The sequence below is a fragment of the Mustela nigripes genome, chromosome 3, assembly GCF_022355385.1.
Source record: "Mustela nigripes isolate SB6536 chromosome 3, MUSNIG.SB6536, whole genome shotgun sequence".
Lineage (NCBI taxonomy): Eukaryota > Metazoa > Chordata > Mammalia > Carnivora > Mustelidae > Mustela > Mustela nigripes.
In genome coordinates this window covers 70,734,629-70,754,432 of record NC_081559.1, presented here as the reverse complement: position 1 = coordinate 70,754,432, position 19,804 = coordinate 70,734,629, and the positions used below count along the sequence as shown (strand labels likewise).

Here is a 19,804-nt window from a genome sequence, read left to right as displayed (position 1 = left end):
ACCCATCTCCACCCTCAACCCCACTCGTCTCTCTCCCCGAGGTCTAGGACCACCAGGATCAGTTTCGGGGTTTTCTTTCTCCAGTGAGAGCTGGGAGAACAGGCTTGCAAAGAATAAGAGGAGGCAGAGGAAAAGAAGTAACAGTTGCGGTAAGACTCATAATAAATGGCAGTATACACCCCCGAGACGCCACGATGAGCACCCTACTTAGCCGCGGAAGCCAGAGGGACAAGCGCCCTCCGGCCAACCGCCCGACTGGCCCGCCCCAACTGCCCGCCCCGGTCACCGTCACGTGACCGGGGCGCGGCGCGCGCCGGCCGTGGCGCCGATTGGCCCGCGGCGGGAGCGCGGGGTTTGATGGGAAGGAGTTGGCCGGGCCCATCGCTCTGTCGGTGGCGGCTGCTGCCTGCTTTGGAGGCAGGCTGCGCGGTGGCCGCCGAAGCTGGCAGACGTGGACGCAAGCGCCGGGCTTTGCCCGCTTCTTGCAGGTAAAACGTTCAAAATGAGGGCAGTTGGGAGGGCTTGGCAGGGGGGAAGCGCGCTGGGCTCTTCTCGGGGAGATAGCTCCGGTGTCCCCTGCTTGCCTCTCCCGGGCGCCCCCGCCCCATTCCGAGTGGCCTGAGAGCTCTGCGGCGGCTGCTAGTGCGACTCCCGCCGGGCTGCGCGCTGACCAACGTCGCCTCCTGCTCCCCTTGATTTCCCAGCAAAGTGCCAGGGGTGACTCTGGAGTAATAGAGAACCCGTTTGGCCACCACCCGCCCCCACCTCCCGCAACGGGAAGGTAGTTTCCCAGCCTTGTTGTCAGACCGCGGGGTGAATAGGTTGAGCTGAGCATCGGCTCTTTGGCCCACCTATGTCGAGACGAAGGGTCAGAAGGTTCAACGCTAAGCTGTCGCTTGGAGTATTTTGTCCATCTCTTTTTGTCTGAGTTGTGCGGAGGCGCCACGAATTGGACGGGTCGGGAGAGACGGAAAACTGTCAGTGTCATGCTGCTCGGCCCAGGCATGTGGGCGTGGACTACGTGGTGCTTAGAGAAGCCTGTCTGCGGCCGTTGTCCTTATTTGAGGGAAGGTGGGCGGTGTAAGGGGTGGAGGAAAGGGCGAGGTTGCGTAGGTGTCACAGGCACGTCCCAGGAGAAGAGCAGATCTGAACGACATCAGTCGTTGAATTGATGGCTGGCTCGGTTGGTGGAGTATGGGACTCTTAATGGGGGTGGGGGGGTGGGGGTTGTGAGTTCGGGCCGCATTGGATGTAGAGATTACTTAAAAATAAAAATCTTTAAAGAATAGTTTAATTCTTTAATATTGTGTATGACGATTGAGAGAGTTGGTATTAGTGAACTCTGTTTTGCTGATGGTGCCCTCATGGTAGTAAAACCCGTGACTCACGGAGTTTTCCATGTTCCGCTTTTCCCAGTTGGCGTCTGGTTTATGTCAATTGTTTTCTCCTATCTCTTTGGCCTGGGTGTCACCATGAATATAACTGACCCTGTTCAACAGCAGTGTGTGTGCATGTGAGTAAGCTTGGCTTCAGGCATGTGTTCAAACTGGCAGGGAATGGCAGGGAGCGATAATCTCTTGTTCTCAGCCGCCCCCATAGTTCCATTTCAGGAGGAAGTTGATTTTGAACACGTTTTTAAAAACAAGAGTGCATTTAAAATTAGAATGTTAAGTTTCTCTGTCACCTGTTAAGATTAGCTCACCGCTCTTAAAAAATTTACGGTGTTTATATATTTTTAACTTGATAGAGAATCTAAGAAGTTATATGGCATGATTTAATATCCAGATCTTTCTACTTAAATAGGCATTTTTGGTAGTGTTTAGTTCAGAATGGACATCAACTTACCATGAAGACCATGGTAAATCAGCGTATAATAAAAGTGCTTTTAGAGGTGTACTTCTTTTCAGTAATTTTATTTTTGATCAATAAATATGGTGATTTAGGATATTTCAGGAATGCTTTTTCAGTTAGAATAATTGAAAGAGTTCTAGAACAAATCACTTTTAATCTTGAATAGTACAATAGAGAGGCACTGTTGATGGTGACTGAGTACTTTGCACTTAGGTTTGGAACTTGATAAACATAAAAGTTAACTTTCTTTGCTGTTTTAATGGAAGAATATGCAGAGTATATATATTTTTTATATACTAGAGCACATGAATACAATTTCCGTTAAAATATAAACTGTAATTTATTTTTCCAATTTTAAAATTATGAAAATAGGTACCTTTTTTTTTTTTTAAAGATTTTATTTATTTATTTGACAGAGAGAAATCACAAGTAGGCAGAGAGGCAGGCAGAGAGAGAGAGAGGAGGAAGCAGGCTCCCTGCTGAGCAGAGAGCCCGATGCGGGACTCGATCCCAGGACCCCGAGATCATGACCTGAGCCGAAGGCAGCGGCTTAACCACTGAGCCACCCAGGCGCCCCCTTTTTTTTTTTTTTTTAAGATTTTATTTATTTGACAGAGAGAGGGAACGCAGGCAAGGGGAGTGAGAGAGGGAGAAGCAGGCTTCTGGCTGAGCAGGGAGCCAGACCTGGGGCTGGATCCCAGGCCTCTGGGATCATGACCTGAGCTGAAGGCAGACACTTAGACTGAGCCACCCAGGTGTCCCCCAAATAGGTACTTTATAAGAAGATAGAAAGGTTCTGTGTGAGGAGTATTGTCTGTACTACATGTGCTTCCTGATAAATAATGATAATAATGGCTAAGATTTATTATGTGCTCACTACTTGTTGGACACTGTGCCAAGTGATATTTAATTTCATTTCATTCACACAACAGTTCTGTGAAGTGTAGATATTTTCGCCACTATGTAAATGTAGAAACTGAGGTTAGAGAGTTTAATTTACCTCAGATCACATTGTTAGTGTGCATCTGAGCCATATTTTGATTCAGACCTTTTTTACTCCATTATTTTATTTCTTATAAAGACTTTTTATTTTAGAGAGAGAGTGGGGTGTGGCGGGGGAGTTGAGGAGCAGAGGGAGAGAGAATCTTAAGCAGACTCTGCACCTTTCACAGAGCCCCATGACCTTGAGATCACAACCCCAGCCAAACCAAGAGTCAGACGCTCAACCAACTGTGCTATCCAGGTTCCCCTCCATTATTTTAATATGATTTGAAGTGAGCTGAAAATTTGAGAACAACATGACCCAAGGTTTTAAATTCTGATGCCCAAACCTGAGTGTGAATATCAGTTAGTAGGACACATTGAAATAATATAGTGGGTATTATTATTTATTGAAAAACACATTGGATGTATCCAGCTTTTAAGGTCATGTCAGATGCCATTGTGATATCAGAGTGAAAAGAGACTACATATTCATGGAAGAGTTCTTGGGGATAAGCCATTTGAGACTGAGCAATCTGTCCACTCAAGGGCAAACACTGATTTATGCTTCAGAAAGAAATGCTAGTTATTTGCTTCTCATATATCTTGCGTGTGTTGGAAGAGATGGACTAGGAAAAGGCAATGACCACAGCAGTAAAAACAATTTGTTTTGAGAAATTAGTTATATGTTGGGCACTGTTGTAAATACTTTCAAATGCATTATGTCATCATTTCAGCCTTTCAGAATTTAAGAGTGTCCTTAACTATCCCTCTTTTCCTGAGATACTGAGTAACTGAGAGGTTAAGTAACTTATTTGCCCAAGGTTTCATAGTAAGTACTGGGCCATCTAAGATGTTCGTGTGGCAAGGAGGGAAAAAGTGTTTGAAAATAGAAGAGGTATGAAATTAAAGCTATATAGAAAGACTGAGTGTTATGTTTCATATCTGTTGGAAAGTACTACCATTACATGAGTATTATAGCAAATCAGCTTCTTTAATAAATACAGGAATTTGGAATTTTAGGAAAATTGCTGGAACAGTGAGGGTTAACTCATTCTTTGATTATGATCCTGAAAGCATGGATAGGCATTTAATGACTATTTACCCTAATGTTGTTTTAGAGGACAAATCTTAAAGCATAATACTCTGCTTCAGGGATCTTAAAGACTAAGCCATAGTTTGAGTCATTAACTTCAAAACAATTCTCCAAGCAAATAATTGATGTCAAGGTTGGTATTAATTGCAATATTATGCAATATTTCATATTACACTTAAAAAGTGATGTGCAGTAAACAAGTAAAGGCAGTACTTGCAGACTTTCAATACCAATTCTGCCCCTTGCAGGTGCTAGCTGCCAAAATGATTTGGCAAATCATTTAGCTTCTCTTCCATGCAGATTTAAGCATTCAGATTTAATCAAATGAGGAGTTGGGCCACATGATACACTGTACCAACACTGTCTCTTGTGTTTATAACTTACTTTCCACTTCAGTAGCTCTGTTTACCAGCGATTTGAGAATGTCAGAGGTGCTTTCATGTATTTGATATATAAATATTCCAATCTAATTTATACAAAGCAAACTTTAATTTTGATTTTATGTTATTGAGAATAACTGTTTGCTTCATAAAAAGCCACAACTAAAACCCTGTGTCTGGCTATGCTACTTAGTATTTTTGGAAGCAAATTTCTTCATTTCCCTAGCCTCAGTTTCTGACATTTATAAAATGGGATGATAATGGTATCTAAATAATAAAATTCATGTAAAGCATTTGTTTTAGGGCATACCAGAGATAAAGTATTTATCAAATATTTAACTGGTATCTTTACTGTTGTCATTACTTTTTTTAAATGTTGTTTTAAAAAATTATTTATTTATTTATTTTTTAGTGAACTATACCCCCACCATGGGGCTTGAACCCATGACCCCAAGATCAAGAGTTCCATGCTCTATCGACTAAACCAGCCAGGCACCCCTGTTATTACCTTTAAATATTAAAAATTCCAATTTTTAATATGTATACACTTAACTCGGAGGCATATAACTGTTACAAACCAAAATGTGTAGGTCAGTTATGTATAAAACACTGTGCTAGTTACCATACAATTAGTTCCCAAACACTGTATACTTTTAAAGTACCAAGTTCAATGGTTCATATAAATCGCCTCCAAACCAGTTACCTTTCTTGGTGAGTATTTTTAGCATCTTAAGAAGGTTTTAAGATCTATTTAATGTTTCAACTGAGAGATTTATACTTCTATTCATTAAAGTTTCTGGATTTCCTACCACTGCATTTTAGAAATTTGAATACTGAGTTAATATTGAAGGATTAATAGTTCTTAGGTTGCAATTTAAATGTGACTTGTAACATTCGTTTATAAACACCAAAACTTTTTAGGACAGTTCATAGCTATTTCTGGTCCTAGAAATCACTTTGTAAAGTGGAAGTATTTGTAATTAGGATCTTTGTTATTTCTCTAAACAAGAAAGTCCAAGATTGGTATGCCTTATGCTAATTCTAATCTGTAAAGAGTGTTGTGGAGTGAATGTATTTCCTTAGTACTGGCGTCATTTTTTATTACATTAATGGTCTTAAAAAACCTGAGAATTATGGCGTAACTTCTTTTGTGTGTGGAATAAAGTAGTTTTATATACTGAGAGTATCTAACTATTTCTGGTAAAAATATGTAAATTTGAAAGTGTACTTTCACTATTTCTATATAAAAGAATAAAAAAGATCCATAATTTTGGGCTGCTAAGTTGATTTAGAATCTAAGATGGCTGATACATTTTCATCCACATGGTAATATTGTAATACATTTCAGAGTCATAGAAAAATGATTATAAGAAGGACATAGATACACAGCTAGCTCACATGAAGGTCAACTGGCTTTAGAGACTTAAACACAATTTTTTTTTTTAAGATTTTATTTATTTATTTGACACAGAGAGAGAGTACAAGTAGGGGGAGTGGCAGGGAGAGGGAGAAGCAGGGTTCCACAGAGCAGGAAGCCCAACGTGGGCCTCAATCCCAGGACTCTGGGATTATGACCTGAGCTGAAGGCAGACACCTAACCAACTGAACCACTCAGCTGCCCCAACTTAGACACAATTTCAAAGAGAAATGTTTGAGTATTGGATCAGTAGTGAACAGACTGGAAGTCTGAAGATAGGGTAGTTTGTGTGGTTTTTGTTTGTCTCTCTCTCTCTTTTTTTTAATTAGAGAGAGAATGACAGAGGGAGAGGAAGAGACAGAATCCCAGGCAGGCTCCATAACCAGCACAGAGCCCAACTCAGAGCTCCCATCTCACACCCTGAGATCATGCCCCGGCTGAAACTGAGCCCCCCAGGTGTCCCTGAAGATAGTAGCTTTGAATCCTGTTACTTCTGAGCCAATCGCTGAATGTCTTTTCCCTTAATTTTCTTATCTGTAAAATGGTAATAATGAAGGCTATCCTGTGAGAAGTGCTGGTATATTAAGTCTAATTTACAGAAAAGAAAATTAAAGCTCAAAAGCATTAAATGATTTGCTCAAGCTCACTAGTAGTCTTGTAACCTTTATTTTCTTAGTCAGAATCCATGGGCTTTCTGTTATTACTTGTAAAATAACGTTATTCTAAACATTGTAAGATACCCCTAATTCTGAATAATTAGTTTAGTTGGGAGACAGCTGAATGATGGAAACGTTGTATCTAAGAATGTAGAATGAAAGTAGTATGGTAAAACTTTTCTTACAACATTAGGGGACCTATTTTATTTATTTTTCCCACTCACGAGGGGACTTACTTTAAAGAACAGCAAGTTGCAAAGTGGTATGAATATACACTCCTAAAATGCCTTGCCTTTTTAAAAGCCTTTTCAGCTATATTTTCACTTTTAAATGTGTCCTGGCATGGAAGAAGGGATTTCTTGAAGGGTAGATTTTATCCCAAGACTATCTGAACTAAACTTCCACATAAACGGAGTTCAAAGAAATTAATATTGTATAGTATTTTAGGCAGTATTGCAACATCTAAATTTTAGAGTGGGTATAGTGTGTGTTTAACTTAAATTTTTTAAATACTTGCTTTATTTCTAGTTGTGAATTCCTTTGGACAATTGCTGATATTTATCACTGTGCTCATCTTCTACACATAAAAGATGGGTGGATTATTTTCTCGATGGAGGGTAAGTTTTCTTTACATCCAATTCTTAGTCTAATATAAAGTGTCATATAAACCTACTTGTAAAGTCTCCTTTGTGCTATAGCCTTGAGTAGAGCTTGATATTACCCCTAATTCTATTTAATTTTCTTCTCTGATGAATTAGTTGTATATTTGGACTTTAATAGTTCTACTTGCTATATAGGTATCTTAATGACTGTTTAATATGATTATGTCACTTTGACTTGTGGATTATTTTAATTTATTTATGCATTCACATGCAAATGGTTGTCTTTTCTTGTTTTCTTATATTGCTTACATTTCAATCTTATTTGAAAAATAGTTGAAATTACTGTTATTGTTGAACTATTTGAAATTATAGTTGTATGCTGTGTAACACTTAATGTTTTTATGGGCTATATCTTTTATTATGTATTTGCTGAAGTCATACTAAGTATACTTTTAGGAATTAAAGCTTAAAGAAAATTTGAAATGCAGTTTGATTTTATTGGTTAAGGCTTTAGAGGAAGTATCTCCTATTTAGTGCTATAAAATATAAAATATATTAATAAATGTTCTTTCTAATATGAGAGAGGATAGTGTAGTCTCAGAGAAATTACTTTGCTTATTTTTAAGTCCTTTTTACCATAAGGAGTCTTGCAATACTTGGTAGACTAATTTTTGGACTGTTATGGAAATGCTTTGTTTTGGATTGATATTCTATTGACTCTCTGCTCCTCCCTTTAAAACTCTATTACAGTTCTGCTTGAGGAGCAAATTTGTTTACCTTCCCTTTGTCTTTGTTAGGTTGAACCATATGAAATCGCCAATATTCAACTGTTTTGACTTACATAAAAAGCAATTTCATATGGTTCAACCTAATGTTAAAAACTCTTATGGGAACTATAATGAATTGATATATCCACTGCCCTCTTATGTTATTGAGTATATAATTGGTATTGTATGAGACATTTTGCATGAGATAATTTGGCTGGTTTTTATTGTGGGTGCATAAAAAATATTTTTAACAAACTGTGCTATAATGAAGTATTCTTAGATGTCTTTTACAAATCTGATCTTCAGAAAAATACTTTAGGAATTCAGAATGAAGGTAACCTGTTAATTTTGACTTTCAGAATCCTAAGTGAACTTTTAGCAATAGTAGATCAGACCATCTTTAGTCTTGAGCTTTTAAATATATGATTTCTTTTGAATAATCATATCTAAGAATAAATTTTTCTTGGAGGAAAACTTTCTCTATAAAAGCATGTTCTATTGGGATTAGGAATGGTAGAAATTAAAAAAAAAATAAGAATGGTAGAAATTGAGCTGTTGGAGTTGAAAGCACCTTTAGGACTAAAAACCCAAGTAGGAAAATGCTTACTTCTGTAACCTTATGTAGTTCTGTTTATAATTATAATTTTATTTAAATCTAAATCTCATTAATAAACAAGAATACATATTACTTCAGATTTGAAAAAACTTATTTTTGAATTAAAATGTTCTTTTATGATTTTATAAGTCAAAGTGTTTCTAAGTTTGCAGTAACAAATTTTAATGTCTTATATCTGTTTTTATGACAGACAAAACCTTCAACTGTAGAAGTTCTGGAAAATATAGATAAGGTATGATTTTTGGCTCTGGGGTGTTTTAATTCATCTTGGGTATTGCATAAATATTATTTTAGTATAAGTATATTATTTTGGAGACTGGATCTGGCTTGGGAATTTAGAGATGATATAGAGTAAGCCTGAGAACTTTAATGTTATATTATCTAAAAAAAAAAAAATCAGAAATCTCTCAGGGACTTAAGAAGTCTGTATCACTAGAACCTGTTAGTATGAAATTAGATTAGATGTATAGAATGGTGTAAAACAATGTTGCAGATGGGATGAAGTAGATTATAAAATAGTCTGCAACAGTTTTATCAGTCCAAAAACTTCATAAACTTCATTATCAAAAGTGCCTATTGCTTAGGAATATCAAGAGTGGTGAATAGATTGAAAGAATCTAGTATGGGTCAGTGTTTTCATTTGTATTAACTCTTTCTTTTTGTAGCCAGATTTTTAAAATTAATTGATTAATTTCTAGCCATTTTTTTTAGACTTTATACAGCGAGAATTATTATTTAGTTTAAGAAGTACTATTTATTGGTGTCAATTCCATGCTTGATCTTTGCTAATTTGGTAGGTCAAAAATAGTATCTTAATTTTTTTAAAATTTATTTTTAAAGATTTTATTTATTTGTCAAAGAGAGAGAAAATGAGCGAGTGAGCATAAGCAGGGTGGGTGGCAGCCTCCCTGCTGAACAATGATTCTGACATGGGGCTCGATCCCAGGACCCTAGGATTATGACCTGAGCTGAAGGCAGATGCTAACCTACTGAGCCACTCAGGCATCCCTTAATTTTGCATTTGAAATAGTGATTTGTTGGGGCGCCTGAGTGGCTCAGTCCTTAAGCATCTGCCTTCGGCTCAGGTCATGGTCCCAGGGATTGAGCCCCACATCAGGCTCCCTGCTTGGTGGGAAGCCTGCTTCTCCCTCCCCAACTCCCTCTGCTGTGTTCTCTCTCTCTCTGCCAAATAAATAAATAAAATCTTTAAAAAATAAAATAAAATAAAATAGTGACTTGTCAGAGTAAGCATTTTCATATGTTTTTAACTTTATTTCTAATTTTCTTTTTCATATTATGTTCTTTTTAAAAATATTAAGATATATTTCATTGACTTTTCAGAGTTCTTCATATATAATTGATCATTTAAAAATTTTTTGTTACTATTTTGATTTCTTTATGAAATTTGAGATTCAATTCAATAATATAGAACAATTTCTCTTAACAGGAAATTCAAGCATTGGAAGAATTTAGGGAAAAAAATCAGAGATTACAGAAATTATGGGTTGGAAGATTAATTCTCTACTCTTCAATTCTTTATCTGTTTACATGTTTAATTGTATATTTGTGGTATCTTCCTGATGAATTTACAGCAAGACTTGCCATGACACTTCCATTTTTTGCTTTTCCATTGATGTAAGTAAATTGTTCTTTCAGTTGACTTTCCTCTTTTTGACCGGTTAAAATGTATTCAGTATCTCTTTATTGTGAAATAGTAATGTTTCAGATTGAGTAAATTTGCTTTTTTTCCTTTTGCAAAGCATTTCTTTAAAAAAGTAAACCAACTTTGTGAGTTAAACTTTAATTTACAATTCAGCATACCTGAGGAATATGACTCAGTGACGTTAGTAATAATGGCTCTATATGGGAATCTTTTGTAATTCTCTAATAGATGGCCCGCCCCCTCCCCCGGCCAGGGATATAGGGCAAGGAGTGGGCATTTCAGATTGTGGGTAGTTGTAAGTGAGAGAAGGTTTGTAAAACAAAACAAACAAACAAAAAACTGCCCCAGTGATTCTGAATATATTCCAATCATCCATTCTCTTTTCCTCTCTTTTCAGTCACTGCTATAAAGCAACTGACCCTTATAGCAATATTTTATAATATAGCATTTTACCGAAGGTGTGTCATGTTTGAGACTGTGGAGAGACAGATGAATAAGAAATTGGTTCATTCACTCTATAAACATTTATAAGTAGCAGTTTTGTAGGTGTGGGAATATAATGGTTTATGGTATACAAAGATACAAAATCTCTGAATGTAGATCTTAGGCAGCATACATTAAGTAATAAGTATGATGCATATTATGAAAGAGAAGTGTCACATGCTATGGGAACATTTAACAGAGGCTCTAACACTATCTGTGGTGGAGGTGGGGGTCAGGGAAGTTTTTGTATTAATTTTCTATTGTTCCCACAAGTTTAGCAGCTTAGAGCACACCCATCTGTTGTATCACAGCTTGTGTAGATCAGAAGTCCAGGTGGCTTGACTAGGGTCTCTGCTAAAAGTCCTGCAGGCCTAAATCAAGGTACTCAGTCAGTTGGACTGGGATCTTACGTGGAATCTTTTAGGGGGAGAATCTTCCAGGTTTAGTCAGGTTGCTTGCTGACTTGTGCCGCATCTCTCTGACTTCCAATTCTGCCCTCAGCCCAGAGAAAGCTCTGTTTCAGGGTTTAACTGATTATATTAGACCCATCAGGATAATCCAGGATAATCTCTCTTGCTTAGAATCAGCTGAGTAATACTTAATTATATTTGGGAAGTCCTTTCACAGCAATACCTAGATTACTGTTTGATTGTATAACAGAGGATGGAAATCTTGGGGAGGAAGAGAGATAGCTTTAGATTTATGCCTACCATAGCCTCCCTGAGGAAATGGCCTTTGAGTTTGAGACCCAAATCATATGTGTTGCAAGGGTGGTGTGACTTGGTGGCTAATCCTTTAGGTGGAAGGAACAGCATATATGAAAGCCATGAGGGGAATAGAGAATGGTAGGTTTAAAGAATTGAAAGAAGGCCAAAGACTGGTTTATAGGGAAAGTCTGGGTGGTTAGGCAACGAGTATTTCTTGTGGGCCTTATAATGCATGGTAAGGATTTTAAGACTTAATCTAAGAGTAATGGGAAGCCATTGAAGTTTTTTTTTTTTTTTTAGGATTTTATTTATTTGTCACAGAGAGAGAGGGAAAGAGAGCGAGCACAGGCAGACAGAATGGCAGGCAGAGGCAGAGGGAGAAGCAGGCTCCCTGCCCAGTGAGGAGCCCGATGTGGGATTCCATCCCAGGATGCTGGGATCATACCTGAGCTGAAGGCAGCTGCTCAACCAACTGAGCCACCCAGGGGTCCTAACCATTGAAGTTTTTAATGAAGGAATATAATGTGATCATACTGTTATTTTGAAAATATTGAGGCTACACCATGGAGAATAAATTAGAGGGGAATAAGAATGGTTCTAAAGCAGCAAGTTTGGTTATTACAGTTGTCTGGGGAAAAATGAGTGACAGTGATTTGCTATTGAGTGGAGGCAGGAGAGTGGAAGAGAAGCAGATGGGCTGAATGAGACTTGAATGAGTATTGAAGTCTTAGGAGGTACAATTGAGATAGTATGGAGAGGTTCTTGGTGATTCAGTGGGTGTGAGGTGAGGGGGAATAATTGCATCAAGGATAGAATTTAAATGTATGGCTTGGGAAATTTGTTTGATGGTAGTGTCATTTGTCTAAATAGGGAATACCATCTAAATAGGGACTCCTATGATGAACAGGTTTGCTCACTGAGACTAAAATACCTGTTTCTATTTAGACAAGTAGAATGATTAAGTATGAGTATGAAGCTCAGGAGATAAATTTGAATGGGAGATATTAATTTAGGATTTGGCAGCTTATTGTTAAACAGAGCTACCATCTGTTCATTTGGTAAATATTGGGCACCTGCAGTGTGTTCAGTCTTGGGCTAGACCTTCGTGATTGAGAAATTAGTGACAAGATCTCTGCCTTCATGGAGCTTACATTCTATGGGGGACTGAACAGATAAAAAATGAGAGACAAGTAAACAAAGAAGTGCAGTGAAGAAAATAAACAGGGTGATATAGAGAGGAACAGACCCTCTTTTGAGAAGGTGGTATTTGAGTTGAGAACTAATGTATGAGAAAGAACCAGCTTGGAAAGAGTTGGAATTTATGGAAGATTGATTATATATACAGTATATAATAGCATATGAATCCATAGAGAGATGTAAGAACAGATTATCCTCAAAGTATTAATGGAAATTCTCTTTGGGTAGTCATTCTTAGTAGTTGTTTAGTAGTTGTTTCTTTCCATATGGTTTTTTGGTATTGTTTGAATTTTTTACATCAATATGTTCTTCAAATCCTAAAAACAAAAACTAAAACAAAAATCCAAGAGTTGAGGGAAGGTCTTTATAGGAAGAGAAAACGAAAATACAAAGGCTCTGCATGAGGTAGGAGAGAGCATGACTAATCTGAGAGTCAGAAAGATCAGTGTATATGGAATGTGTGATGGAGAGAGAGTGAAAGGAGGTGTGCTCGCAGAATCACAGTATCTGGATCATGGGAGAGTCATGGCCTAGGAGTTTGTATTTCATTTTGGGTGAAATGGGAAGCTTGTAATGGTTTTGGTGGAAGAATGGCATGATGAGATTTAAGTTAAGAGGATCATGTGTGCTGCCTGTGGAGACCAAGTAGAGGAGGACAGGGGCAGAAACAGGGAGATCAGCTAGGAGGCTGCTACAGGAGTTTAAAGGTAAAGATGGATTTAACATCCCAGTAGCAGTGGAGGTGAAAGAGATGCCAGTATTTCAGAAATACAAGTGAGACAACTTGGTATGAGGAAATGGAAGGTAAGGGAAAAGAAGGAATTGGGTGATATTCAGGTTTTTTTGATTTGATATTTGGCAGGTGTCTGATCTTTCTTAGGGACTGCTGTAGTAAAAAAAATTTTCATTTGTTTAATCTTTAGTACAGGGCATATTTTCAAATTGGAACTGGAGATCACAAAATTTTAGCTTTGTATATAGATAAAAGAGCCAAAAATTGAGTGCATGCATATTACCAAATAAAATCTCTGCCGTTTGCTTTCTCTTTTGGAGTTTTTTGGAATGCACCTTATCCCAGGTGTAACAGTAGATTTTATAATGCTGAGCTCCTTTTCCTTGTTCATTTCTAGTGTTTTATAAAAAGAGGGGAGAAAAATTTAGAAAGGGAATAAATGTGATATTTACTTGACTGAAGCATCCTTAAAAACTTAGAAAAAACCTCAGCTGACCTCCATTTCCATATCAAAATTGACTTTTTAAAAAATATTTTATTTATTTGATAGACAGAGATTGTAAGTCGTCAGAGAGGCAGGCAGAGAGAGAGGAGGAAGCAGGTTCCCTGCGGAGCAGAGAGCTTGATGTGGGGCTCCATCCCAGGACCGGGAGACCATAACCTGAGCTGAAGGCAGAGGCTTTAACCCACTGAGTCACCCAGGTGACCCCAAAATTGATTTTTTGATTATGAAATATTTTTATCTAGTTGCAAAAGAATGTCTTACAGGGAACTTTACTGTGCTAATTCTAATGGCTTTTCACAAACTGATCTACTGGATCTGGTATGCTGCAGAAGACTTTTGGGCAAGTAAATCATATACTAATTGTTTTTAAAAGTAGAAAAACACAATTTCTTTCTTTCTTTCTTTTTTTTTAAGGTAAGACATTGTTCTTTATTTTTTCTTTCTTTGCAAATATACATATATCAACATTCCCTTAGTAAAGGGAGTTTTTGGACCTAGAGTCCTTCCTACAAATAGCAAATATTTATATACACATACATACACATCAATTTCTTTAAAAATGTTTATTATTTCTTCAGGGGTACCTGGGTGGCTCAGTGGGTTAAGCCTCTCTGCCTTCGGCTCAGGTCATGATCTCGGGGTCCTGGGATTGAGCCCCGCATTGGGCTCTCTGCTCAGTGGGGAGCCTGCTTCCCTTCCTTTCCCTCTGCCTGCCTCTCCGCCTACTTGTGATTTCTCTCTGTCAAGTAAATAAATAAAAATCTTTAAAAAAATGTTTATTATTTCTTCAGTTGGATCTTTCTCCTATTTTGAGTATGAGGCTCTATTAGCCTTACTGTGTCCTCCCTGTTCTGCATCGCCTGCATCTAGTATTTCTTGATTTGTTAAGCTTCAGAGCCATTTCTCACTTTGTCTCATTCACATTTGTGACCTGGTTCTCAACTGCTGCAGCTTCTGTTTCACTGAGCTCTTCACTTTTGGAAGCACAGGCCAGTCCTCAAAGAATAGAATTGTCCTCCTGATTGATGACAATCAAAACAGCATGAAATAAAATACAACAATGAGAAAGTAGATGTTGTGGTATGTAGAAAGAAGACTTACCACAGGACATTTTCTTTTCTGTGATCTGTAGCCTTAGCTTATTCCTGGACTTTTTTCTTTGGAAACAAAAATTTTGTGGTCTAGACTAGGGTTTACTTAAAGAAATGGAAGCAGAAAGAGCAGTACAATGTAGTGTTTTACTTAACACTGTCAATGCTGATTAATAAAGCTTAGAAATCTACCTGATAACTGCAAAAAGTGACTGTTATTTCTGCATTCCAGATTTCCCAAATGCTTTTACTGGACAGAGAAGTCATAGATTCAGTACTGAGCGTATATTATGTAATCATAACTATCTTCAAGTTATCTTTTGTTATACAATATCAATATTCTGTATAAGGTACTTTGATTTTTACTATATCTTCTTTCCTTCATATGGAGGAACTTGGTATGATTCCAACCTATTATTTTTTTTGCCTTTCAGATTCAATAATTAACTTACATCTCTGATCAACTATTTTAGTATATTTCAATATATTGAAATATATTTCAACTATTTCAATATATTTCAACTATTACTGAAATAAATTACAATCTAAACGCTGAACCTATTTCATAAGAGTCATTAAGGCTATGGTCCATGGTGAGGGAAGGTTTGGATCATAGTTTAAGTTTTGTATTTCTTGATTATGCTGGCAAGTATGCATTACTGTGGGAATTGGTTCATTTTCTAAGAGTGAACAGCCATTAAGCTTTGTCTCTTAACCTAACTCTACAGGCAGTCTTAGACTTTACTCCTGGATACTTTATTCTTTTTTTTTTTCCCCAATTATAGCAGGTTTTTAAAAAATTTTATTTTTTATTTTTTATTTCTATTCAGTGTAACAGTATTCATTGTTTTTGCACCACACCCAGTGCTCCATGCGATACTTTATTCTTACAGATTGTAACTTCCTAGAAATTTCATTCTCTATAAGATCATTATAGAGGCTTATTGGCATAAAACATTGACCTTCCCAAAGCATTTAACCATATTTTCCTTCTGTTTTGTTTGTTTGTTTTTCTAAATTCCTCTTTAAATGGAGTTAGGGAAAGAAAAAGTTCAACAAAGAAACTGAGGAAGGTTGTCTTATCCCTGTTTTTTATGTTTTCTTTTTGTTTGTTTGTTTTCCTACTTGAATTGAAGGCCATTTGAGGATAGGGCTTTGATCTTACACAGCTTTCAATGTCTCCTTTCTGCCCCCCTCAGAACTAACTGGCAAAATATATTTTCTCAATCCATATAGAAGAGTTGACAGGTATAATTTGACAAACCTTTTGAGGAAAGTTAAACATTTCTTTCATGGCACTCTAATAAGAATACAAAGTATCTGTCATCAACCAAAGTTGGCTCTTAAAGGAGAAGGTATCTGTGAACATCTCTTTGTTATTTACTCAAAGAGAATATTTACTAAGAGGTTTTGGTAGGTAAGAAATCATTTTGCAAGCCATCACTTTTGCAATGTTGATAGATATTTGAATATTGATGGTTATTCACTTAATAGAATTCTATACTGAAAGAATTATGTACTGAGATATAATTAAGAGACAGATCCTATTCTTAGATGGGAAGATTTAGTATTATTTTGAGATCAGTTCTCCCTAGATTAATCTAAAAGTGTGTGTTCACATTAAAAATACCAACAGTACTTCAAAAATCTGGGCACACTTTTTCCATACTTTTAAAAAAAGATTTACTTAATATTTGAGAGAGAAGGGGGGAGGGGCAGAGGGAGATGGGAGAGAGAGAGAATCTCAAGCAGACTCCCTGCTGAACATGGAACCCAATGAGGGGCTCAATCTCAGAACACTGAGATCCTGACCTGAGCTGAAATCCAAGAGTTGGACGCTCAACCGAGTAAGCCACCCAGGTGCCCTTCCATACTTTTTAATGAAAAATAAACACATAAAAATTGTTCTGAAAATTCTAAAAAAGGAGAGGAATAAGAAGCAGGGGTCTGCCAGGCATTAAATACATTATAAAACTTCATTAATTAAAAGTTTGCTATAGAATATAAATAGTGTATAAATTAAAAGTTTGGCACAGTGCATAAATAAATAGTGTATGAATTAATTAGAAGTTTTCCATAGACCAAAGAGACACAAGAATCCAGAAATAGTCTCAAAGGAATTTTTGTATATAATATGTATATAGTATGGTATGATCTATATGGTTTTTATATATGATAAAATGACATTTCAAATCATTGGGGGAAAATGGTGTTGGGTTATACATATATATATATATGTAAATTAAAGTCAATTAAAGAAAAAAAGCTTGATTCCTGCCTTGTTCCTTATAAGGAATAAATTATTGTTACTAGTTTGTCTGAATGTGAAGGTAATTCTTCCTAAAGCCTTTGGTAGTTAAACTGACAAAGTAGTCAACATAGTTATAAATATTGACACATGTATATCTTTTAATTTTTAGCTTTATATATTGCTAAATCTCCTCTAAAAACAGTAAAATGGATGGGTGTGATGTGGTTGTTGAAAAAATAGCACCTGAGTTTGTCAGAAAGTGCTTCATATTTGAAGGTTGATGAAAAACCTTCATGTTTTGGGTGGAGGTTTATGGAATGTTAATCCTTTAGTAAAAGTGAGGAAGGTGTGATTATGTTGATTGAATTTTAGATTTTCTGCTATATTTTAACATCTACCATTTTTAATTTTAGTACAGTAAAACACTGAATATTAGGGATTTAAAATATTTACTATAATTAAAATGTAATTTTGTTATATTGAGGTTACAAGTATTCCCTGTTAGTATACCTTTGTAATTTTATGGTGTAAGTCACTAGATTATGTATAACAGAAATTCATGCTGTACTAATGTTTCAAATAGTATCAATTTCATTCAGAAAAGAAAACTGGGATGATTTGATGAAATAGGTTAAGGGAGAGTTTTTAGTATATTCTAGAACCGATTGTATATTTGAACTTACTAATTTTCCATACTAATTCTGTATTCAACTACAAGAATCATCTCGTTTTTTAAAATTTTGTTTTGTTTTGTATTTTTTTTTCAAGATTTTAGTTATTTATTTGATAGCAAAATCAGGGTTCCCACTGAGCTGGGAGCCCAATGTGGGGCTGGATCCCAGGACTCTGGGATCATGACCTGAGCCAAAGGCAGGTGCCCAACCAACTGAGCCATCTAGACACCCCCATCTTGTTTCTAATAAGTTTTTCAGTTGATTTTTTTGAGTTTATAGTTACTGGGGCACCCGGGGTGGCTCATTCAGTTAGGTGTCTGCCATTGGTTTAGTTCATGACGTCAGGGTCCTGGGATCAAGCATTGCGTTGGCTCCTTGCCCAGCTAGCTGGGAGTCTGCTTCTCCCTCTCCCTCTGCACATCACTTGTGCTTTCACTCTTGCACTCGCAAATAAATAAATAAATCTTAAAAAAAGTTTGAGTATTCAAACATTTGTTAACAGCAATAATTTTACCACCTTTCATATTTTTTATCTGATTTTTTTTTTCTTTTGGCTTATTTTGTTGGCTCGTACCTTCAGGACAATGTTAAGTTATTGAGAAAATAGTGAACATTCTGAATTTGTTCCTTGGGAATGCTTCTGATGTTTCCCATTATCATGGGAATTATTTTGACTCTTGCATTGGAACATTTTATCATGTTAAGGAATTTTCCATTCAGATTTAGTTTTCTTTTACATCAAGAAAGATTGTTGAATTTTGTTAAATGTTATTTCATTGTCTATGGAAATAGTCATTTGATTTTTTTCATCTTATATCCCTTAATATGATAGATTATATTAAGTACTGAATTCAAAGATTGAAATCCTGAATCCCAGGAAAATTTCTACTTTCATAGTTGTAATCATTTTATATAAACATTAAGTTTTTATTTTTTTAATGCTTTAGATTAGTTTAAATAGTACTGGCATCTGTGCTTTGTAAGTTTGGTAGTATTCTGAGCTTGGGGTTTTTTATGGCGTGTAGGTCTTAACAACTTTTTAAATTCAATAGTAGTTAATATTTTTGGTTTTCTGCCTTGTCCAAGGTTTGTTTTGTTAAAAATATATGTAATTACTCATTCTACAGTTTTAAAGATTTATTTCTTGTGAGAGAGAGAGCGCGTGCGGGCACGCATGAGCAGGAGCAGCAGAGGGAGAATCTGAAGTAGATCCCATAACTGAGCCTGAAGCCTGATGTGGGGCTCATCCCACAGTCCTGAGATCATGAGCCTGAGATCACGACTGGAGCAGAAACCAAAAGTTGAATGGTCAACTGACTGTACCATCCGGGCACCCACTCATTCTAGTTTTGAAATGTATTTCTGTAGAGTGTTGTAATAGTAGTAGTCATTACTGTCAGTAATTTAATTTTTTTTTTAATAGGGCACCTGGGTGGCTCAGTTGGTTAGCTTCTGACTCTTGATCTTACCTCAGGTCTTGATCTCGGGATCATGAGTTCAAGCCCCGCATTGGCTTCTGTGCTGGGCATGGAGCCTACTTTAAAAAAAAAAAAAGCTAAAAATTTGTTTTGTGTCTGTGATTATTGCTTCCTTATTGTTTGTTATTATGTATATTTGTACATTTTCCCTTTTGTGATTGTTTTCCTTAGTTGTATTTATATCTTTTTTCTCTCAAAGAACCAGCTTTTAAGAAATTACTTCTTTTTATTCTTTTTTTCCTCTTAGGCTTATTTCATTCCTAAACTTAAATTATGTACATCATACATTTATTTTTTTCTTTCTTTCTTATTTACTAACAATAAATAAATTATATGTGTATTTGAGGTCATGATAGTTTCTGATCACTGCTTAATTTTATTCCACATGTTTTGATATGTAGTGATTTACTTTGATTATATTCTAGATATCATGATTTTTAAAATTTAGTATTTAGAATTTAAGCATTTTTTTTAGGTGACAAATGTATGTTTGTATGTTTGGCTTCTGGTTTAGTTACTGTTTCTAGTTTTGTTGTATTACTTTCAGAGCATATTGTTTAATAATATTTCTACTTCTTTGAATTGAATTTCTTTTGGTCGTGTGCTATTTGGTCAATTGTTGCCATTCACAAACACTTGAAGATACATATTTTTTT

At 36.3% G+C, this 19,804-nt stretch overlaps 1 protein-coding gene across 3 annotated transcripts in view; it reads left to right on the top strand.

Moving 5' to 3' along the window:
- Window positions 1–357: 357 nt before the first annotated feature.
- LNPK (lunapark, ER junction formation factor) overlaps window positions 358–19,804 on the top strand; it is an 84,799-nt gene continuing 65,352 nt past the window's right edge. For 2 of the 3 annotated variants that reach the window (XM_059394209.1, XM_059394210.1), the window contains exons 1-4: window positions 398–488; window positions 6,910–6,998; window positions 8,557–8,598; window positions 9,814–10,001. In XM_059394209.1, the coding sequence (XP_059250192.1) occupies window positions 6,972–6,998; window positions 8,557–8,598; window positions 9,814–10,001 (257 nt within the window). In that variant the 5' untranslated portion in view covers window positions 398–488; window positions 6,910–6,971. Of the gene's footprint in view, window positions 489–6,909; window positions 7,002–8,554; window positions 8,599–9,813; window positions 10,002–19,804 lie in introns of all 3 variants that reach the window. The other variant, XM_059394211.1, reaches the window with a different exon arrangement.